The sequence below is a fragment of the Lepisosteus platostomus genome, chromosome 4, assembly GCF_059453375.1.
Source record: "Lepisosteus platostomus isolate fLepPlt1 chromosome 4, fLepPlt1.hap1, whole genome shotgun sequence".
Taxonomy (NCBI): Eukaryota; Metazoa; Chordata; class Actinopteri; order Semionotiformes; family Lepisosteidae; genus Lepisosteus; species Lepisosteus platostomus.
Window position 1 is genome coordinate 52,260,448 of NC_142614.1, and position 23,025 is coordinate 52,283,472.

The 23,025-nt window shown below is 35.2% G+C and overlaps 1 protein-coding gene across 2 annotated transcripts in view; it reads right to left on the reverse strand.

Moving 5' to 3' along the window:
* Positions 1-23,025, reverse strand: part of slc12a2 (solute carrier family 12 member 2) — a 95,584-nt gene that overhangs the window by 17,022 nt on the left and 55,537 nt on the right. For both annotated transcript variants that reach the window (XM_088629831.1, XM_088629830.1), the window contains exons 5-15: positions 22,505-22,644; positions 21,411-21,521; positions 20,742-20,850; positions 20,310-20,437; positions 18,979-19,063; positions 17,835-17,986; positions 10,599-10,706; positions 8,995-9,118; positions 7,361-7,462; positions 3,426-3,581; positions 870-969 (exon numbers count right to left, since the gene is read on the reverse strand). In XM_088629831.1, the coding sequence (XP_088485957.1) occupies positions 870-969; positions 3,426-3,581; positions 7,361-7,462; positions 8,995-9,118; positions 10,599-10,706; positions 17,835-17,986; positions 18,979-19,063; positions 20,310-20,437; positions 20,742-20,850; positions 21,411-21,521; positions 22,505-22,644 (1,315 nt within the window). The remainder of the gene's footprint in view (positions 1-869; positions 970-3,425; positions 3,582-7,360; positions 7,463-8,994; positions 9,119-10,598; positions 10,707-17,834; positions 17,987-18,978; positions 19,064-20,309; positions 20,438-20,741; positions 20,851-21,410; positions 21,522-22,504; positions 22,645-23,025) is intronic.

The following is a 23,025-nucleotide window of genomic DNA, read 5'->3' on the forward strand; positions in this document are numbered from 1 at the left end:
AGAAATTAGAACTTAGTAGGTTAACAACCTAAGCAAGTTTCTTAAACTGACTTTAGTTTAAAGTTCGACTTTAGAAATGAATTATGCCTGATTTAAAAAAAAACATCTATTTATTCGACCACCTATTTATTCCACAAGCTCTTAAAGATCTATTAAAGCTTTTGTAAAATGACAGGATTTATTTGGGACAAAAAAAGACATACAAGTCCTTTAGAGAAACTAATAGAAGTTAGTTGTGCAAAAAAGAACAGAGATGAAGACATAAGGAATTAGGCCAGGTTAAAAACAAAATATATATAAAATATATACAGTAAAAGGGTATTTTGGAACAGGAGTACATGCTTTCTAAGCTGTCGCAATAATAATATTACTATTCTTAATGGTTTTAGGTTCTCTTAGATATTAATACTGGCTTCTTAATGCTTCACAGGCTTCAAACTCAGGTCAATCTATGGACCAGGGCAGGAATCAGTGCCCTGAATTTGAGCAGGGATAGCACTTCAATTTCATGTATAAATATTCCAACAAAACTAATACAAAATTGCTGAAAATGTCCCGGACCTTGAAGTGATACACAGCTTCTTAGAAAAGCAGCTTGGCAGTTCTAAGCATCCAATTGGCTGAGAAACAATTTTCACTGTTTTCAGGTTAATTGAACCAAATATCTATTCCAAAATCAGTTCCTTTTTGTGTCTTGATTGCATTGTGTTGTATTGTGTCACATCGTATTAAACATATGTGAGGTTAGCCGAGACCTCTGTAGGTGTATTTTGTTTCATGAAGGGGAAGATTCTGTATTCCGAGTGGGAAAACTCCTGCATGAAAGAAGGCACGTGTTCAGGAACTGCTTGCATAAAACTGTAAATGACCTGAAGTTCTTGATGTGGTCCTCCACTCCAGTGAGGTGTATGCAGTGAGAGAGAGCCTGGTGGTACGTCAAGGCTTGTGTGGAAGAGCCCCAGTTGACATCTGTAAAGCAGATCTACATCAGTCTTTTCCACACTGCAAGTACATGCTCTTAATGCACACGCAAATAGTCACTTAAAAAATATAAATCAAAACAGATGGCATTTACTTGGTACATAAACATCAGAATTCTCATCACTTCCTCCTCAAGTGTTACATCTCTAACATTTTAATGGTGGGTTTAAAATTACCCTGGGTGGTTTAGCCAGTTGTATATTGTTTATGTACAGTAACCAGCTGCCACCACATGTCCAATGGTCAATTACTTAGGACTAAAAACATATTACATAGAGGTGGTCTGGTTCCACTGCCAAAAACAATTAAGAAGGTCAGACTCAATAAGAATCAAATAAATTAGCTGTAACAGAAGAAATTGAAAACTTTTACTGTACAAGTGCGTGCCTGTACAGTACATGTGTTGCATATAATATGGTAGCTTTTAAGGAAAAATGGAAACATATGTCCCACTAGTGTATTCCGGTGAAAGCCATTTTTATCCATTGATAATAGTTAAAAGATTAAATCTTCTAAACTAATTTCCTCCTTCTAGCAATAGCAATCTAAATTTCAGTATTTAAAAAATATTCTTAATGTATAAAAAGCATTACTTCATTAAACTCACACTTTTGCACTCACCATCAATATTTACAGTCTTTAATAATAAGGTCATTTTTAGAAGATTCATAGATGAAATCTAAAAGATTTTTCAGGGAGAGATGGTGCATCATAATGCATCCAAGCATACTATTTTAAAAAAAGTGTTTCAGGAGAGACAATTTATGATGCCAAATTATATGCAAATACACAAACGGTAATGTTCTCTCAGAATCAGAAATTAAGAGGTACATAATTTAGCAATTACTGCATTACCTTTCTGCAAAAGCAACAGATGCTTTTAACAATCTCTTAAGGATCTTAAAAAAATTCAAGCCTTTTCCTTCACCTAGAAAAACCTGCAGACTGATCACTCAAGCAATAAAAATTCAAAGGGCAAAAAAGCTCTTAGGGGACTTGAGAACCTGACACCATGAATATGAAAAACATACCAGAAAAGCATACAATGAGTCATAAAAGCCTGCAGATTTCACTCCTGCTTATGTTGTGGAGGGATGAGAGAGGGCATAACTAGGAACACATAATCTTATGCTTTTATGTAAACCATTAGCAGGTAAGTAGAGATGAACAACACATTTAAAAGGACTACGCTAAGATGTAATTACTCAGGAGTAATTAAATACCTCCTGTTTAAAATATCAAGATAGTCCAGATTTCAGCCTTAATCAGAGTTAATTTAAGTTTTACATTGATATTTTATCTGTCAAGTTCGGTGCTTGATCTTTGGTTTAAATACATACTGTGCCCACTATTTAAGGACCATAGAAGGATCGAGGGGATGGGCCACAATAAAGACCTTCTCTAACTTTGTTAGTTCATTTTTTAATGTACAACAAAGGAAGCTAGCAAACATTACACCTAACTTCATACAACTTTAGTTTTTCAGTCACCCTCAGCATTTATAAAATAGCACAATTTCAAGTTATGAAACGCTATCTCCATTAATACATTAATATTTTTTCCGATATATTGTTACTATTGTGGTTTAAACAGACTAGTTTCACCGAGTGAAAATGCTTTGCAAAATTTCAAAACATACTGCACAAGCTTTTGAAATAGCTTCTAAAAGATGGTGTATTGTTTGCTGAACTGCAGTTTATCAGCATTGCACTACTGTATTTTTTAAACGCTGAATTTGTATCTGAACCCGTTTTGTGTCATGGCCAGTCACATTACTGAGATTTAGGTCACAGCCTAACTCCCTATTCACTTTATCTAATAATAAAGCTTTCATTTGGATGCAAATCATTAATTTATTCTGCTCTAGAAGGCCACAGATACTCTGATGTTTCAATAATTATTTTTGCCCCCTTTTCATTATTTGTAAATTCTGCTTAAATATTGTTGTGAAAGCACACTGGGTGTAACTCCTTATTTGCATAAGTGTTGCAGCTACATTGGCCAGTAATAAGGAACAAACAGAATGTGGGAGACATATTTTATTACTTATACCCTGATCCTTCGTCACTAAATACTCAGATCATGCAAGGTACCCTGTATGAATTTGTACTTAAGTTTATTTAGTGCTATAAATACAAAAAGATTAGAGTGTTAAGACCCCTGTTTATTTCTTTTAAAAACTGTAATACTGTGTGCACTGTAGTAAACACATAATACACAGTCGTGTACAGACAGTAAAAAAATACTACTACATCTTTATTATCTCTAACTTACCATTTCTGATTACGTCTAAAAACAAATATATTTTATACAGTACAATAGCCTAACGGTATAAATAGAACATTATTATACACGGTATGGAAGAAAATAAAGATCTAAACACTAGGTATATCTCTGCATTTTTACTGAAACAGATGGTGTTGTACCTCCAGTAAATTTCTTACCTGGTTTCTTATAGCTGACATAGATATACAAGGCCATGACAATGACATTTGTCAGCAAGGCTGCCCACCAGTTAATAATGAACATCACCACACAGCACATAATGGCTCCAACCAAAGAGACCCACTTGTTGTAGTACTTGAATCCAGGGCGCCAGCCTTTTGATAGAAAAAAATAAATGTCGGCATTTCAGGACTTCTGTAAATACAGTATTGCTTCACATTACTGTTAAATAAGATAAGAAGCATTTTGTTAAAAAAAAAAGCAATTGGTAGGATAATGGTATGGTATTGTATTTAAAAATACAAACTCACACACAGACATTTTCAAAGCATTTTGCTCCAGGGCAGATTTGCTCCTCTTTTTAACCAAATCTAAATGCAAATGATTAAGGATATAGTCTTATGAAACAACTTAGAAAAGTGATTTGAAATTATCTGGAATTAGTAAAATTTTGCACTAAAAAAATGACAAAGTTAGAACTACAGTTAGAAATTAGATCCTCTATGCTTTGTTAAAGGGGAAAAAAAGCATCAAGGATAACACTAAAAATTGTTTTTAGTTCAGGAAGAGTGATACTCTAATACTATGTGCTACTTAAGTATTCTATTAGGTTGTTACCAACTACTAAGAGTACAGCAGATGGCTTAAAGGGTATATTGGGTGTAGATCGATAATAAAATATATAGTATCCTACCTTGCTGCTCTGACACTATTTTTAATGAATAGGTTTTTGTGTTACATTCAGCACAGTACCAAACTGCAAAATTAGCAATCTTCACCTTTCAAAAGCAGCACTGAGTAATGTCTATCCAGGTTCTGTGAACATCCCATAGAGATCAGGAATAGGACGCCACAGTTTCATTGCCAAATAATGTAGATTTTTTGTAAAGAAAAAAAAACTGTGCACAGCATGAGATAGCTTTTGACAAATAAGACTGGCCATTTTCTGCTTTCACAGTTAGTACTACTTAATCGGAAAAAACAGCTTAATACTTATAAAAATGACTTCATATATTAATAGATGCAGCGAGGACAAGTGTAACTGTTACTGTATACATAGCACACAGCACATTTACAAGTATGTATACTTGACTTGAACTTTATTGCCATATGTAACCGGTACATGTACTGGTACAATGGAATTCTTACTTACAGAAAGTAAGGAGGTCACACTACAGCACAAAGTGTTTGGCAAATGTTAGGTAACGGTAGCTCTGCAGGTCCAACACTGACCACTGTTCTTGCCATTTACACTTAGAACTATATCACTGCTGGCTCCGCTCTTGATTGGGAATGTATTGGTACAGCATTGGGGTCTAACGATTTTCTTTAAAATTTCATGGCAAAAAAATAACAGCACACACAATTCTATATAAGTAATAGGATGATTTAGTCTACAAAAGACAGTAATGTGGAACCTTTCTGTAAATCAGAAATGTGTGATGTGGTGGATAATGTACACATCTGAAATGTGATTTTTCAGCGAGATTGAACAAATTAGTTTTTGGTTCAACCTGTCTGACTAACCAGGTTTGCAAACTGTAAATAGAAGATGTAATCGACATTGGTAAGCACGCAATCCATGCCCTCTCTAGTTAAACTGAGAATTTCATTTAATAATGAGTGATAATCAAATTCACTCTACTTGAATAAGGTATCATTGTAACAGACATTAAGCATAGCAAACCCACAAAAGTAAAGATAACAAAGAGCAACATTCTTTTGTTATTTAAATATGATCTTGAAAAGACTGGTTTACTCTTTATTACAATTTTATAGACGGGTCCTTAAACAAAATTGCATGACTCGGACAACGTACACTTAACCTGAAAGTGGGCATAGCAAGACAAAATATAATAGTGGTATTTATCATTAACTTACATGCATAGTAGTACGTGCAAGTCTATGAGAACTTTAACCTTATGAATTATTTGCTTTATTGTCGATAAACTCCCAATGCTCCCTTTAACAATGCATCTTTGACGTATAAAATATGTACCTGGTCTTCTTCTAAAACTTTGGTAAAAGGGGAAAAAATATTCATTATTTAAACAATGTGATAAACACCACATGAATAATCAATAAAATGACAAATAAAAATGTCCCTGTCTCTTCAAGTAAGTTCACATCCTTATTTAAAATTGCAGTCTTCTGACATTCACTCCATCTGATTGCTAATATATTTGACTTTTTTGGTTTGTAATCTTTTTAGCATTTTAAATAAATTTAATGTGGTATATTTAGAAGTCATCAGTTAAATCACAATAAAGGACTATTTTGAGAATTTTCTATAATGTTCCAAGTTACAAAGTTTTAATTTAAGAAGCATGAAAAATTACAGCAACAGAAACAAATGCAGAAAAAAATGACTTTCTTAGCAACAAAACTTCCTTGTTTCTTTTGCGCAGAAGAGGCTACTAATTTCAGAAAATACAGACACAGTTTACTTATTTTCATATAATGTTCAATTAATACTACAAAAAAAAATTTCATTGAAAAGTATGCAGTATATAACACTATTAATTAGTTAATGATAGTTGAATCCTGAGATACATAAATTACAACTACATAGACTAAAACAGTACCACCCTAGAATTTATATTATTTTAGTTCATACAGTAAAATACAGTACTATTGACTCTTTGAACTTGCATAAGACATTCTTACTTATTCACTGTAAGAGCAATAGATTTGGTACTTGAAATTAAGTACATTTCCCATAATCTGAATGAAGTGTGATGAAGAACTGACTGATGTTTTTAAAATGAGATCTGCAGAGCACAATGTGTCTGACCTGCAATGCTTTAAACAACCTTGTCACACTGTGAACCAAAAAATACCAGAAACCAGAGAATGAAATTGAAGTTTTAAATACAACATTGCTGTAACTGAAGAAACTGGCACTACAGCATAAAAGGAAGCAAAATATTTAAATGCTTGATCTTAAGAAAAACACAGGTTAATAACAGTATTCAAAGCCTTTTTGAGTTTGTCTGTATGAGTTCCTGACACTGTATGATATAAATAACTGCGTGCTATTCCTCAATTATGTGACAAGCTCATCCGTGCCAGTTCTTCCATTCTGTTCATTAAGATACCTATGTAACTCTACTTTTTTTTCTCCTGGAAAGGTCTGACAAATGGCCTTTGATCCAGTTGCCAAAAACAGTCTTCTCTTGGGACATGGCTCCTCCTGAGGTTTTCCCTTTCATACAATAGCAAAGGGAAATAACTGAACTAAAATAGCTCTTTTTCCACACAACATGGAATTGTGTTATTCCATTTACTATCACATCACAATTCAGAGAATGTGAAGCACATAGGTACAAAGGTTCTATCCTTGTTTAGGCTGTGAATACGTACAGGCTATACTTTACCGTTTTATCACATTTGCTATAAAAATAGTCTAGGTCAACCACAAATAAACCATCAGAATCTACAAAAATGTTACAACTGTAGCAATTGACATATACAGTGTATCTATAACAAACCTACAATTAAATATCCATTTAAAAACTTAAATTACACTTAAAAAGTCACATTATATACTTATGTTTTTCAAAAGGATTAAATATTTGCACATTGCATATGCAAATATTTAATGAATGGGGCTATTTCCCTGCATGATTACATCAAATCTTGTTTATATATTGTAGCTGTAGTAAAAAAAAAAATTAAAAAGAGGTGAATAAAGAACTGGCATCAATGTTACCTACAGAATTCATTCAGATCCCTTTCTTCTGTTAAGACACTCTAATACTGTAATAAACATCCAAGGCAATAAATCCTTATCAAGACTTGGACATCATACTAGAATTTATCAGTATGAAAAGGAAATGAAAAGGCTCCTGGAAGATAAAACTTTGTGAAGGCAAGTCATTTCAGTCTGAAAGCCATTTGTGACATGCATTTAAGATTTCTGACAAGTTCCTACCTGGAGACTTGGCCAAAGACGCATGGAATACAGAGAAGTTGATTAAGGCATAAGAGGCCAAGAAGAAGTTGGAAATGATGGGAGCAATGGTGTTCAAGTCACCTGGAAAACAAAACAAAGACCTTTTTCCTACGGTTCAACTCATTTTAAGACAGACACGGCTTACAAGAGAAATGTAAGATTGTTTTATCTGTTACCAAAATGAGCGTTATTCATGGGATTGCCATAATATTTTCAAAATACTGTATCAAATGTTTCAGCTGACCTAAACAAATCCACAACAAAGAAAAAGTAAAAACAATAAAAAGGCATATCCACTTAAGAAAATAAAAATGTCCACAGGTTGTATTTAATGTGTACGTACAAACATCACTACTTTTCATTTTCTGCGAGCGCACTTTCATTGATCATTTTATTTATCAAGGTGATGTTGTTAAGAGATTTACTCTTATCTGCACATCAATGAAATATACATGCAGTCACTACAAACCTGACTTCTAACAGCTGTGTTTGCTGTAAACCTGTTAACTGGCAATCAGGAGCTTGAGACAGATCTTCATATCAATGTGAAATTGTCATGAGCAAGTTATGAGCCTAATTTAGCACTGACTCACTCGGTTGAGGTAACAACACATTTGTCTATACAGATGAAACTACGGAACAAGTACAGTACTCAAGGAGCTGGTGCAAAAGAAGCGAGGAGGGTAAGGAAAAGGCATAAAAAGGAGTGCACGTTCCATGTACTCCATCTGTACAGCTTCCATACAGATTCAATCATAATTGCCTGCTACTACATACTGATCTTTTAATAGTTTAAATTTAGAATTTTTCTTGATTGCAAAATTTCCCTCGGGCTTATGTTACACAAATAATTGTGTCATTTTAGTGCCATTCCGCCAAACTATGAACATGACAGAAAAACGAATAGATCCTAATGTCTACCAATGACTGAATATAAACTGTCTTGACCTTACTTCAGGTCTGATATGCAGTTAAAATAGTTCAGACAACACTCAAATGCAGTGATTTACTATAATAAGGTACCCAGTAAAAACAATTGCAGTGTACCTTGGGGTCTTTTAATAAAACCTAAATCCTTAAACTAAATCTTAAAGGACTTCAACAGCCTTAGCATCATCTCACAGCAAATACCAGTAAATTATTACAATACTGATAGATTCAATCCAGAATCAAACAGATCTATAAGTAAATTTCTGACTCGGGACAATAAGCCTTGCTCAGTAGACTTCAGAATTTCACAAATTTAATGCTGAGTCTCTGCCAATTTCATACTTTTGTGTTCTGGCGACTGGATTATAATCACTGTCTGGGGGTGTACCGTACAGAAAACAAGTTGGATTATTCAACCAAGTCACTGGAATTACTGCTGGTGGAAAAGGCTGTTTGGGGTCATGACTGTCCCTTTTTGACTAAAAGGAAAGAAAATGTAAACCAAACAATATCTTCCTGCTGTGAAGCTGTTCAAACAAATCCATTTTGTTCACAAATTGAGCCATTTAAAAATGCCACAGCTTTCAGGAAACAATGAAAAAATAATCATTGTGCACAGAGAAGATGACTATCTCCCAAACCTGCTCCAAAAATGTCAGAACATTTGTAGAATGTGAACTCACCAATTAAAATGAAGCCAAGACCAATGCAGAAGGTGAGAATATACCCACGCAGTGGCTCATTGTTCTTCCCAAACCCCTTGGCAAACATGCTCAGACCGGGGTAGATATTGTCTTTGCACAAAGCCTGGATGTAAAAGAAGAAATATAAAGCAAAAGGCCTCCTCTCTTTTGCAAATTTTAACACAATGAAACACAAATTTACAAAAATCACCAAAACTGTCAGTTAAACATCAGAAATGTTATGAAAACATAAGAGTGTAAAAAAAATGTGACACCCTGCTTTTACTCCTGTTTTTTGTTGCAAATATACCTCAAGTAACAACATTTGTATTTAAATTCATAAGTTTTAAGCTCTAGCTCACTTTGTCTATGCTCTTACACTTAAAAGACACACGGTGGCCAACACCAAGAATACAAGGAGCAAGAATACAGTTTATGACATCACTGTTGTTGTTTGTGTTTTAATGGCAGTCATTGCAAGAATGTTTTTTGCGTTTTGCTGGAGCTATGGAAGTGTCTCAAGGAGACTAGGGGTAATTCCCACCGTGTCAACAAAAAAGGATGTTTTCGGAGACGTAGGGGGGTCCAAATTCAATGATTAAAGCAAATGTAAAGTTTTCCTTGGTTCACCTTAAGTTCTGCGTAAATGATTAAGTGACAATCAACAGTGCACAAAGACACCATATAAGAGAACAGATGATCAGAACAGCACATGACGAGAGAGGAGGTACCGTAATAGAACAAAGTGTGTGCCAGGGAGTTTCTTGTTCGAGATCAACCAAGAAGACCAGATTGACGCTAAGGTAAGTATTTGAACCCTGTAAGAAGAGCCTGATATTCAGTGTTTTTAGGGAACTCAGCTTTCCTGACTGAAGAATCTCTAGATTAAAAATGACCTCTCCTGGTTATTGTGTGCATTTTATAATAGGGTGATAGGTTCCCATTTATTTTGTGGTATCCAGGTTTGCAGAGAGAGATTTAACCACAGACTGTTTGCATTTGGTTTAGAAGGTATCCTATCTCTTCATTTGGCCTCTTTAGAAATTAAGAGTCAAATACTTGGTAGCAATCTGGGGCTTTTCTGGTGGTCTAGACATACTTCTCTGAAACAGCTCGCCGGTAAACGTGTTAACAGAGAAACATCTGAGTTATATGTTTATATTGTGTGTAGTGTCATTTTCTTTCTTAAGTAATACGTTTTGACCAAAAGTACAGGAATTATTATTCTTTTCAACAAAGCTGTGCCAGAGAACAAAGAATCCATGTGCCGCTCAGGTACTTTCTTGGCAAAATCCTTACAAGTTGGGGTTATGATTATTTTACTTTTAAAATGACCTTTTTTTTAAATTTACAGTATTTGCTTGGTCAGTTCCTGATTTTCGCTATATTCGGAACCCTCCCGCCCCACTTGTAACAGTGTTAATTACAAAACTACTAAATTACCCCCACTGCATTGGGCTTTTATCACATTTAAATACATTTCGACACGTTTGCAAATCAGGCAATTAAGTTGTGACATCATCAGTGCTTAACACTGATACCAACCTATGATGGCACATACATTTAGTGAAAATATGAGTTGAAAATAAATGAACATGTCTGACCTGGAAGACTTTGGGTGCACTGACCAGTGAAGCCAAGGCTGAAGAAAGGGTTGCGGAGAAGATACCTGCAGTGATGAGGGGCCCAAATCCAGACACCGTGCTCATTACCTAGGGAACAGGCACAGTGGTTTTGCCATGGTAAGGGTAACAGCATGCCTGCAATCTGAAATAATATAACCCTGTGACAACTTCTCAGGCAGTTGGGACAAAGGACATACATGCCAATCTCATGGGGGAATATGCCTCATGTGATAATAAAATGCCAGATTTAGATGCCTCAGGTCTCAGTCCACATGTCAGGATGCGTGCAAAAGAATTGCTTTCTGTTTTTGCAATATTAAGATGTTTGAAAGCCATTGCTTCTGTCTGTCTACGTGGTTAATAGTTATTAGCAACTGCATTTCCCCACTATAAGAAAATCACAAGGGAAACATATCTAATTACTGTACACAGCACTTTTCAAGCAACTGGATGCTGTTCCAAAGCACTGGAAAATGAAAATCACATTGACTAAACATACAAACAGCTAAAGAAAACTAAATTTGCTGTCCTTAATGTATCTTAATGCATCTCTTTGAGGTTTTAAATAGAACATGTCAATCAAAATCTTGACGTAAAAGACTAGAATTACTGGGTCTCAGATATAAAACTGATAATTGGCCTCCGCAGTGGCCCACTGAAATGTGGCTGGAGAGGTGCCAGATGGAATTTCTGCACAACATTTTCAATAATGTCTAAATAAAACATCACATGTAAATACTGGACACACCATAGTGCCACCCAGACCTCAAACGATGCTCTAAAGTAGAAATACAGAACGTTGTTTCCGTGGCTTATCACCACAATCTCTAATGCAAAAAATTACATGAAATATTCTCCACAGCTTCGAAAATACCTAAAACAAAAAGACCATAACGTTCCCTGTTTTTCATTAAAGTTGCTAATGTACAAAGTAACTAACTTGGGATTTCTATTATTTGTTCTCCAAAGCTCCTTACCTTTATCAGTTAGTGTATTTAAAAAGATCTAAATTTGATAACCCACCTCCATTACTTCACTATCTGCTTCTGGGCTATTTGCTTCTGACACCTGTTTTCGAGAGTATTGAAACACTGGGAAGGTTAACCCATGATTGGGTCTTTCCCAATGCTTATCCAATGATGCATTATATTACCTTCTCACCCTGATCCTAACAAACGTATTTTAATTTTCATTTGTAAGAGCTACAAACGTGCCAAATACAGTGAATATCAAAAGTCTACACACCCTTCCTGAAAATTTAGCTTTCGCTGATGTAAAGGCTGAAATCAAGAGAAATTATGTCAGACCTTTTTTCATCTTTAATAAGATCTTTTAACCAACAATATTTAAGTGGAAAATTGTAAAAAAAGTGAACAAAAATTAAAAATGAAAAAAAGGTTGAATAAGTGTGCACACCCTTTATAAAAGAGGGTGATAACTGTGTTCAGATTTAACAATCACATTCTAAATCATGTACAAAGGTAAGCCCTTTATTCTTTAAGACATAGTTACAGTTAAAATTGAAGATTTAATCATAGATAGCATCCTTTGGCTTTTACTGTCTCAGCAAATATTTTAAAAGTACATAAAAGAAGATAATTGCCAATTCATATTTTTTTAATGCAGATATCTGCTCAAATACAGGACAGAGATCAGATATATTCTAAATGAACAATTTAAGATAATTGCCTTTACATTGCTCATTCATCTGCAGTTTTGACTTTTTTCTTAGGTTATTGCCACATCATTTTCTGAAATTTTCTTTAAAGTCAAACATGTCCATTTTTATTTAATTTTAAATGGCTCAAACTTTCAGCTTTGCATGGTTGGATTTATGGCACTCCTATACCCAAGGTAACTAAAGAGTCTTCCTCACAATAAATCAGGCTCCTGACTGCTCTGTAGGGATACTTTAATGAACCTCAGGTTCTAAAGACCCTTGGACTCTTTAATCTGTGAACAACCTTCATAAATTACTTATATAACAAACAAAAATCCCGAATTTACTAGGATGACCTCATCTTCATCTTTTTAATTAAGGTTCGAAAGGTACAGAGTTTACAATAAAATCTTCACTGAAATGCTGCTTCTGAAAAGAGGAATGAAAAAAAAACAGGTAAAACCAATCTGTACATATAGCAAATATTCCTTAAACCAAACATCTTTATGCAATGTAGTAATATACAATGTATAAACATTACAAGTAATAATACCACACTGCAAGTTAACCTCTACTTGTTGCTTAGCAACTTGGACACTGACGCAGCTTCATATTCTAAGACCATTAAACTTTTCAGTTACTGTACTGTATATACAGTTAAAACGGTATCAAAACATTCTGCACAAACCGTTAATTTGTGTAATCTATAGCTTCTGTGATGATGCTGTACTGGGAAAGAAAACTTTGGATTTCTGTGCTTCAAGAGCCTTTAAGACAATACTGTGGGAACAGTGCTTTAAGGGCTAGGGTGATGTAAACTTCCTTATTATCCGACCAAACAAAATCCCAAGGGTATAAATGTTAGGGGTTCTGTTTGTGAGAAACACTAAATATTCATCATAGAACTACTTTCAGTCAACATTAAGATGAAACGATTAAATAATGCAGGGTATAAAATATCCTGTGCTCTCAATATTTGAATCTTTTAAAATGCAAATTACTGTATTTTGAAACACGAATACTCAGATTTGTATACAATCAGCCACAAAAATTAGATCCCCCTTAAAATTTTGGATTCTGAATTTAAAAAATGATTAAATGAGCAGGATATTGTTATTGAAGTTAAAGATTCAAAAGATCAAAAGGTTTCTTTGACCCTTCAGTGCCCAATACCCCCTGGTGGTTATATTTCCAGTCATGTTTTATTTTTCAGATTATTTCGTTCAGCTTTCTGCCTTCGAATAACACAAACTCCTAAAACATTTTCTTCAAATTATCTATGAGTATTGAATTCTGCTGGGAATCTCACTGGAAAGGTTAAGCTATTTTGTAGAATTACAATTACCAATGGAGGGATCTGATGCATTTTTCAACATAACTGTACACATTTAATAACCTGTTGAACTTTTACACAAAAACAGTGCCGCATACCACCCCGACCATAAGGCTGCCACTTCCAAATATGACAGCTGGGACAACCAGGACAATTCCTACCTAATGAGCACAGCTTCAGGGGCTCTAAAGCCTTCAACAAAAAATTACCGTCATGCAGAAATAATGATTTTTTTTTGTGGGGTGTTTACTCATCTTATAAGTGGGGCCAGTAGGGGGTGCTCACTCTGCTGCCTGTGTGGGTCTTTATGCCCCAGTATAGTCACTATACTTTAAAAGGGTGAGAGGCAAAACCGAGGACCTGACTCTCTGTGGTCATTAAAAACCCCAGGGCATTTCTCAAAAAGAGTAGGAGTGTTACCCTAATGTCATGGCCAAGACAGGAATTTAGAAATTTCCATTGGCCTTTACCAGTCATGGGCTTCTAATATTCCCCATCTCTGAATTGGCTTCATCACTCTGTTATTCTCCCCACTAATAGCTGGTGTGTGCTGAGAGTGCTGTGTGCTCTATCACTGCCGTTTCATCATCTAGGTGAGTGCTGCACATTGGTATTAAGCCCTTTGAGAGGAGTGTCAAAAAAGCACTACATATGTGTAAGCTATTATTATTATTAAGCTTACAGATACTTGGTCTGACCAAAGGAACTTGCTCAGAATTCAGAGACCTTTTTAGTTTTGCCAGTACTAATCTATTTTTATTTTGTTGACTCCTGACAAAAGCATTTACTTCTCTTCTGTTTATAACCAAATTAATTTAGTTATTTTTAAATGTTTTATCTGACAAGGCACCCCAAGCAGTCCAAGATGCTTCTCACGGTTTATTAATGAGTTCCAGAGAGTCTCTTAGAGAAATACACTTTAAATGCTCCTCTTCACAGATGCTTTGACTGTATGTCTTACAAAACTGGCATTTACAAGTAACATATCTGCTTTCTTTAAACATTTTAAAAACTCTAGGAACTGTGCAGAGGCATATTATACTGTACGTGTTCAAACCGTAACCTGGGAGAGCACCTAAGAAGAGAGAATGCTTATTTAAAGTTTTCGTCATAAATTATATTTCCTTGATTCAGACTTATATGCAAAGCTATTTTTTTTATAGAAAACTGCAATAAACAGCGCCTTCCAAAAGTATTGGGTAAACACAGTGAAAACAGTTATTTGTTTTCCTTTACAGTCAAGCAATTTGTGATCAATATAAACACGATCTTATTTTTATTTTGGGGTAATTGCATGCATACATTACATTTTTTTTACCAACAACATACTTTATCTTAATTCCAGTTATTTTAAAGAGCCATAGGTTTTGGGACGTTCACTTTAAGTAATTATCCCGCTGAGTCAATTAATCGAAAGTCTGCAACCTAATGAACTGTAAAATCATTTGAGATGCTGTGCTGCAGCCAATTTGAGTTTTTGCATATTCCCAGGGTGGTCCGATTTATTTTCTTTATCATGTATAGTGCATGTTCAATTGAATTTAAAACTGGAACATGACTTGACCAGTCTAAGATCCTCTATTAACCTTTCACCTGGTTTCATATTTCGAGTCATTTTCATGCTGCCTAGTAAACATGGAAGCATTTTCTTTATTGCAAAATTGTTCAATATTCTTCATTGACATAAAAACAATCTGGGACAGGGTTGTATTTATTGCTTATTCTAAGGCAACATGTGCTGAAGACAGTTTTCCATTCTAATGCAGTATAGTTTTCCACTTTGCTCTACCTCACTGAAAACTGATACCAATTGTGACTCACTTAATTTAAATCTCTCTTACTGTTAATATTTTCAGCATACATTTATCGCATACAATACATAATGTAAGATTTAATCTTTATTATGTACATTTTTTTCTTGCTAAACACTGGATAAACACTGGGTGAATTGTGTGGCTACTCTACCACACGACCACTTCTTATTAGCCATTACACTTGGAAGACCAGCATTGTTTCTATGAAGACTCTGGTCTGCATACTATGCCCTTGTGCCTTTATCACAATGTCAGAATAAAGAGTGCCCATAACAAAAAGGACCTCTCATGAATACTTCCTTTCATTGTCTGGACCTGACCCAACCTTGTGACTGAAAAACAAACACCACTATTTAAAAACTTCTTTTTTTTCCATCACTGTGTATCTTGCGTCATTGAAAAAAAAATCTTACATCTAAGTCCTGGTTCTGATTTAGTTTTGTTTGACTTTTCTGAGAAAAAAAAAACTAAATAAATATGAGCATTGAGAAAGCACAGACTTTTCATTATTCTAAAACAATTTTCATTCTTTTCTTTTGTTGGCTAACTGCGATATTGACGTTCGTCACAGATTCTCAATAAAAAAACTGGTAAAAACACCCAATTCTCAAAACGAATAACAGAAATGTCCATTTCAATTTAGCCTGTTACTTATGGAAGCCTGAACAAACAGCTGCAGATCCATATAAAATCCTTTATACAAGGTGGCTATAAAGTGACAAATCTGCAGTAATGCTCATTTACCACACATCATACATATAAAAGCAAAACCTTCTGCATAGTTCCTTAATTAAAAAAAATGAAATATCTTTTAAAATCCATTGGTCCCATCCAGGCTGTATACTGTCTTGTGACCACTGCCTGTCAGGATAGGCTCCAATTCCCGAGAGACCATATATTGGATAATACAGCTGAATGGATGGAGGTCTAGACACCTGGCAGATACATTTAAATTTAGAAATAATTACAGAAATCATTCTTAGTGCTTTATCCATTTCACTCATTTCTCTCACGTGTCAGATACACATTCAGGTAGTATGTCTTTGAACAAGTTTTATTTGTACCTACACATGTACTGAATAATTTCAAATTCAACACATGAGTATAGTATTTACTCAGTATAGTATACTCAGTAAATATAATATTTCAGCCTGGGACTGAAAGGCAGAACAGCTGCTGGAAAACAGGAGGTAGAGCAAAATACCCTTGCATGGTGATAATCTTCACATTTTCAGTTTAAAATCAAAGCACAAGGTCATGTTATTATTAGCACATTTTCTTTGAAGATATCAGTTGGGTTTAAAAAATGAATTAATCTTCCACTGAATGCACTAATCTCTCAGATTTAAGAATGAAGCTGAACTAATACTGATAAATCCTTACTATACTGGAATGTGACATCCCAGCCAACCCAGAGTCATTACATTTTACATATGCTTATCCATCTATTTTCTAACAGCTTCTTAACAGCCTCTTAGTCAATTCTTACTGTAATATTTTCATAATAAGTTCATTTTTAAAGTAACTTTACATTTCAAAATTACTGGCGACAACAAGCGTTTTTTAGGCACAAAATGACAGGACACAGAAATGGGATTCTAAGGGTTGTTTTTCTCTTTCTGTATTGCTAATGTGCAACTTAAATTTATCCGTCACATCACATTCCAACATTGAATGACCCTTTAAAGTCTTAAAAGACCACAGAGGTTCTAAACTACTATCTCAAAAAAAAGTAAGACAAGAGTTCAAAGATAAAACAATAAATTACATCAAGTAACCATCTATCGCTATGGACCACGTTTACCATTCTGCACTGAAAAATACGGCACCCTGAAAAATCTACCATCCTGAAACTGTACAGGACGTTGCAAGAATGTTGCATACAACTCCTTCACAAACATTGTCATTCCATACATTCGTCCATTTTCTAACTGCTTTATCCAAGGCCATGGGAGAGCTGAAGCTTATCCCAGCAAGCAATTGGCACAAGGCAGGACACACCCCGGATGGGATGCCAGTGGACCGCAGGGCTCACACAGAAGCAAACATACACACACTCACACCACAGACAAATTTCCCAGAAGCCAATTAACCTACCAGTGTGTCTTTGGACAGTGAGAGAAAACCTCATGTACATTGTAATTATTTATTCTCACTTAACAAAATGGTAAATAATAAAGAAAACATCAGCATAAAAACTTAACTACAAATGCAAAAAAAAAATCAAAGAGATTTTGATTTATTGCCAAAAAGCTAGATTTGTAAATGACACCATTTTTCTTACACTACTACAAAACACTTGGTCATACAACCAGTACAGGATGAGAAGTTAAAGCTCTATTTAGTCCAAAAATGTGTTGCGTTGCATGTGTTGTGTTCTAGGATTAAAACCCACTCCCCTTACTTACCTGGAAGTCATTGTGGAGTCCATAGGGGCACTTCTGAGTCTTGCATGAAGAAAAGTCATAGCCAAGTTTACAGGCTGCATCAGTGCAGTTCAGGATCTGCCCGCTGATGGTATCGTTAACATTTCCTGTGGCATCACGCACGATGCAAGACCCTTAGAGAAAGAAACCCAAAATGATGGAAAATTATCAAAACTCTTACAAAACAACTCAAAGCATGTCATGAAAACATTACAACAGGTGTTATCTAAAAATACCAGTAATTACATTTTCTCCTACAACAAACAGAATGTCTTCAGAGGCCAATTAAAGCATAAAATGCTAAATGAAAGAATGGGTGATAACAGATCCTTTGTCCTTTTGTTCTTTTTTTCTTTCCCTACATGTATCACTTTACACACACAATGGATAAGCATGATGTATTGGGACTAACCAATACTGACATTATGAGTGAACAGTTGTGGTAAGTCCAGTAAATCAGTATGGGTTCTGTGCATTGTAGAATATGCACGTTCTAGTTGAGGTATCTTGGGGGGGGGATCAGTTGAGGCTGACTGATTCAGTGGGAGAAGTAGTTTTTTTTACTTTTCACTATGAATAATAAGTGAGTAAATGCAGTGATACAGTCATGTTTAATTTTTCACTATTTATAGAAGTGGAATTCCAACAGCCGTCCACTGAAAAATAGGCCACATAATACCACGATGTGGTGCTAATTGATGCTAAACTAGTTTCAATATTGTTTCTGTCCTTTTATTGTTGTGTATAGAGAGAAAGGGAGGGATGATTGAGAGAGATTTGTTTTGAGTTTGAAAACTTCTTCTGTTTTTATTCAAAGTCACTATCCTCGGTTATGGGGATAGCTAGTCTTGGAAATAAATGAGCTGGAGCTGGCTTGCTATCTCCTAATTTCAAGTGCTGGTAAACTAGGACCATTTCTAAAATAAACCAAAAACCTAGACTTTTAGTGGTGGAGCTCAACCTTGAGCTTTACATAATGTTTGCTGTTACACAGTCATAGCTGGAAGAGTCTTAAGTTCAGCACTGGTCAGAGAACATTGAGAAAAATCATATAATCTGAATTTATACCCCCACGCATTATAGGACACAAGTTTATTACAGATAACAAAAACAAAAACACGCAAACCTGTAGAAATGGCAATTCCAAGATAGACTAATCCAGTTATCAAAATGGCTAGGAGGGTTCCTCTTGGTATGGCTAACTGTGGATCCTAAAAATAATAAAACAAGAATTGTAGAATGCCATCACAAAATAAAGACATGACTATTAAACTATTTCACTATTCAATTATTCTGTATTCAATAATGGATAAATGATTAAATTGATCAATTTGACTATCTCCATTTTTATGCTTTGGTTTAAAAATTGCATGGATTTGGCTAATTAATCAACCCAGAGGGATACAAGGTCATTAAGGTTAAACTCATTTCTTTAATAAGTAATTTAGGTGGTAGCTATTTGTAGGCTCAGGGCTATGACCATGTTGAAAAAGTCTTCAAAGACCTCCTGAGGTTCTTGCTTGATGCTGAAGAAAAGGGTGATACTGTTCCTTCATATAAGTATCCTGCTTGTGTTTTAGAGATGCAACAACACAATGATTCTCCACACATGAGCCCCTCTCACATTTTCACCCGAGGCTTGATAATTTCTGACATTGTTTCATCTGCAATTTTGACCGTTTTTTTAACAACGCCTGTCTGCACAAAGCCATACACCAAGATTTGGTTTGGATTTGTGCGCAGAACAAAATGTCCAGATTGACATCTTTTTAACCAAACACTGTAGTTACCCTTGTTTTAAAATTAGCCTCAGACTTTGGAATAATCCATCTAGCTTAAGTTACTTATCGCTTCTTTCCTCAGTCACTTTTGTTTGCATAACTATTTCTAGAAGTGTTACTTCTACTCCTTGCTCCATTATACAACATTTGTTTTGCATAATATGCTTTTTGTGAAAAGAACATATAGAAACACATTTGATCATCTTCTTTACTCAGCTAATAAACATATATTTGTCTGACACTGTTATGTAAACCAACTTGTATATGCACCCATTTACACAGCTGGGCACATTACTGGAACACTTCAGGTGAAGTACCTGAACTGCTCAAGGATACCACAGCAATGTCTCACCAAATCACAGGATTTGAACCTGCATCATTCCAGTTACAAGTGCAGACCCTGACCACTGCACCACACTGCTACTCACACTACCCATTTATAAAACAGAGCATTTTATTTCAACTTCTTGAGTGAAGTACCAAACCTACTGCCTTTCAGTTGTTAGATAAGAGCTCTAACTACTACTACATAGATGCGACTGCCCAGCCAATCAGCTGACATTTCATAGACCTTGCCTTGTTTCAATTGCCTTTGTCACTTTATTTACCTTTGTCACTTAATTAAATCTTCTGTGATTCAATGTTTTAACCTGCTTTATACTTTCTTAGCACTTACTGCAAGATCACCCGAGATGTTTGCTCCAGCAAGAATGCCTGTTGCTGCTGGGAAGAAAATGGCAAAAACGGAGAAGAAGGTCTGGTCTTCTCGAAAATTTGATCCCATGTTTTCTAACATTATATCAACTGTTTAAAAAAAAAGAACATGATTTAGTATTTGATATTGACAGTGTACTGTATTAGAACAACATTTTACATTGTAGAACTAACAGAATCAACACTAAGTCAGTTTGCCCATCAACAAAAAAACCAATCTTAAATCCTGAACAAATTTTGTTAACTATCAGATTATAAATGTAAATATGCGCTTCATGTTCAGAAAAAAATGTAAAGCCTCCTAATGTTTTAGAGCAGCATTGTTAGTAAATGGCTTTAGTGTTCTGAAATTTAGGATGACAAACACAGCTGTTCATGACTGTGAGGAACATACCTTGGTAACCAAAAAACCCTCTGGGCTCTTTTGATTCTACTCTGATAAAGCTCCCAATGACATAATTGAAAATCGCTGTTACCAGGATCACCAGCAGGAAGATTTGTGCCTTTAAAAGAAGTCAAACTGTAGCTTAAAAAAACATTCACTGGTATTGTATTACATCTAGATACGTGTTTTATTAATCGCTTAGACCATACTTTTGGTTTTGCTCCTACAAAAACAAGCATGCATTGATATGAGCATTCACATTATGGGAAAATTGTACAAGAGTTGTAAACTGAATTCTAGACTCAGGTTTTTCAGAACAATGATTTAATATAAACCTCCAAAAGTCCGCAGAAGTAGCTGTAAATATATGAGTACTGTTCTTCAAAAACATCCTCCTTCCACCATTCTTAATTTCACTAATGCTTCTTTAAATTTGCTCTCAATTATTTGCCATGTTAATTAATGGATAATGTGAGGTACAAGATAATATGGATTCAAGTCCTTTGTGCAGGCAGATACAGGTGCATTTAATGACAGAAATGTGATTCCAATGTTAAAGAACAGCCTTAAAAGGTAAACATTCATTAGATTATTAGAGAAGTGTATAAACAAACAGCACTAACATTATGTATGAAATATACAATACAGCAGGGTGTGATGTGGAGATGAATGACTAACCTTTGCCTCCCATTCCATTCCTGCTACAGAAATCCCCAACAGAACAATAACGGTGATGGTGCCGATGATTCTGACATCATTAGTGTCATCAATCATTAACGCGTCCATTTCCTGTGAATGGCAGGGAAAGAGGGTCGTGAGGGAAGGTCACGTTAAATCTTAAATTAGCGACATCAGGCATGGTTTTAACATTTGTTTGCAAAGATCTCAACGTTTTTTAAATACGGAATTTCAACAGCTACAGAGGTACAGCACCTCACAAGGGCATTGTGTGGCTACTGGAGGGATGGGCATGAAGCTGCGTGGTTGAGTCAAAGTCCCTCTGCAGAGTCAGCCAAGAGGAGGAGGTGGAGAGATTCAAGAGTCAAACGCAGGGGAAGAAAGGATCGATGACCCATGTTCACACAGAGGAACGTTTGGTCAGAGGCTTGACCTCTCTCCTGAATTCAAGCTTCTAACTCCTTTGAGCATCGAGAGGGAACTAATCTGTGCAGCAAAGACTTCTTTCTTAAGAAAGATAATTGATTTTCTGAAACTAAATTAAAGTATTATGTAAAGGGGAACTATTTCCCTATGGTTTATTATACTACATATTGCACTTTATATTGTGCAAACTTAGAAAAAATATATATCTACATTGAAGGGAATACTCTCCATAGAATACTCTCCGATTCCAATCCTAATTTTGAACTAACCAGCTGATGGGTTTCGATATTTTCACGCACAAAAGGTTAGAATATTTTTTTTAGCCTAACCAATACTTCAAGCTTGAAGAAAAGGAAATAATAAGGAATTATACTTGAATGTAACTATGGGATAACATATTATATGAGACAAATGACAACATCTTCAAATTAAACTCTTAAATTCGGCAATGTCCCAGCAAAATCTGTACTACAAATAAATCCCACCCTACATCCAAAGCAATAAACAGCAATGCCCCATTTTCCAATTATCGACACCAGCGTGAAGTCTCTAAGAAACCTGAGTGAAACAAGGAGACAAAGCTCTGTAAGGCACTGGTATACAGTATGTCCTCCTAAGGCAAGAGATCACTTAATTCACTGAGAAATCAGGAAATCCAAGTTACTTACTTTCAGGAGCTCCATGACAGTCTCTGCAAAGCCTACAACATACATGGCAAGGGCCACTGCATTTGCAAAGGCAAAGATGAGACCAATGGACCCTCCAAACTCAGGTCCCAGACTCCTGGATATCAAGTAATAAGCACCACCTACAAATGACAAAGCAAAGAAAATAACAGTTAAAACAGAATGTTATTCTAGCTTTGCTGAGACTAATTTGCAAAAGCAGCACTGTGGCACACTAGAGGAAAAGTAAAACTAAAAATGCACTGAAAAGTTAGAACTGCTTAACTTTGAATATTTTACTTTTCTTTTTTTTTTTAAATTTAAAACTCTGTAAATGAGCCAGAAATTATCATAACTGTCAGACATGAATGTCTGATTGTAACCTGTGTGTTACCATGTTACCAGAAAAATTGTTACCATGTTTTTCTTTCACTGGATATTCACAATACAGAAGCTAATGTCATCATAAACATACAGTGCCTTCAAAAAGTATTCAGACCCCTCCACTTTTTCCACACTTTGTT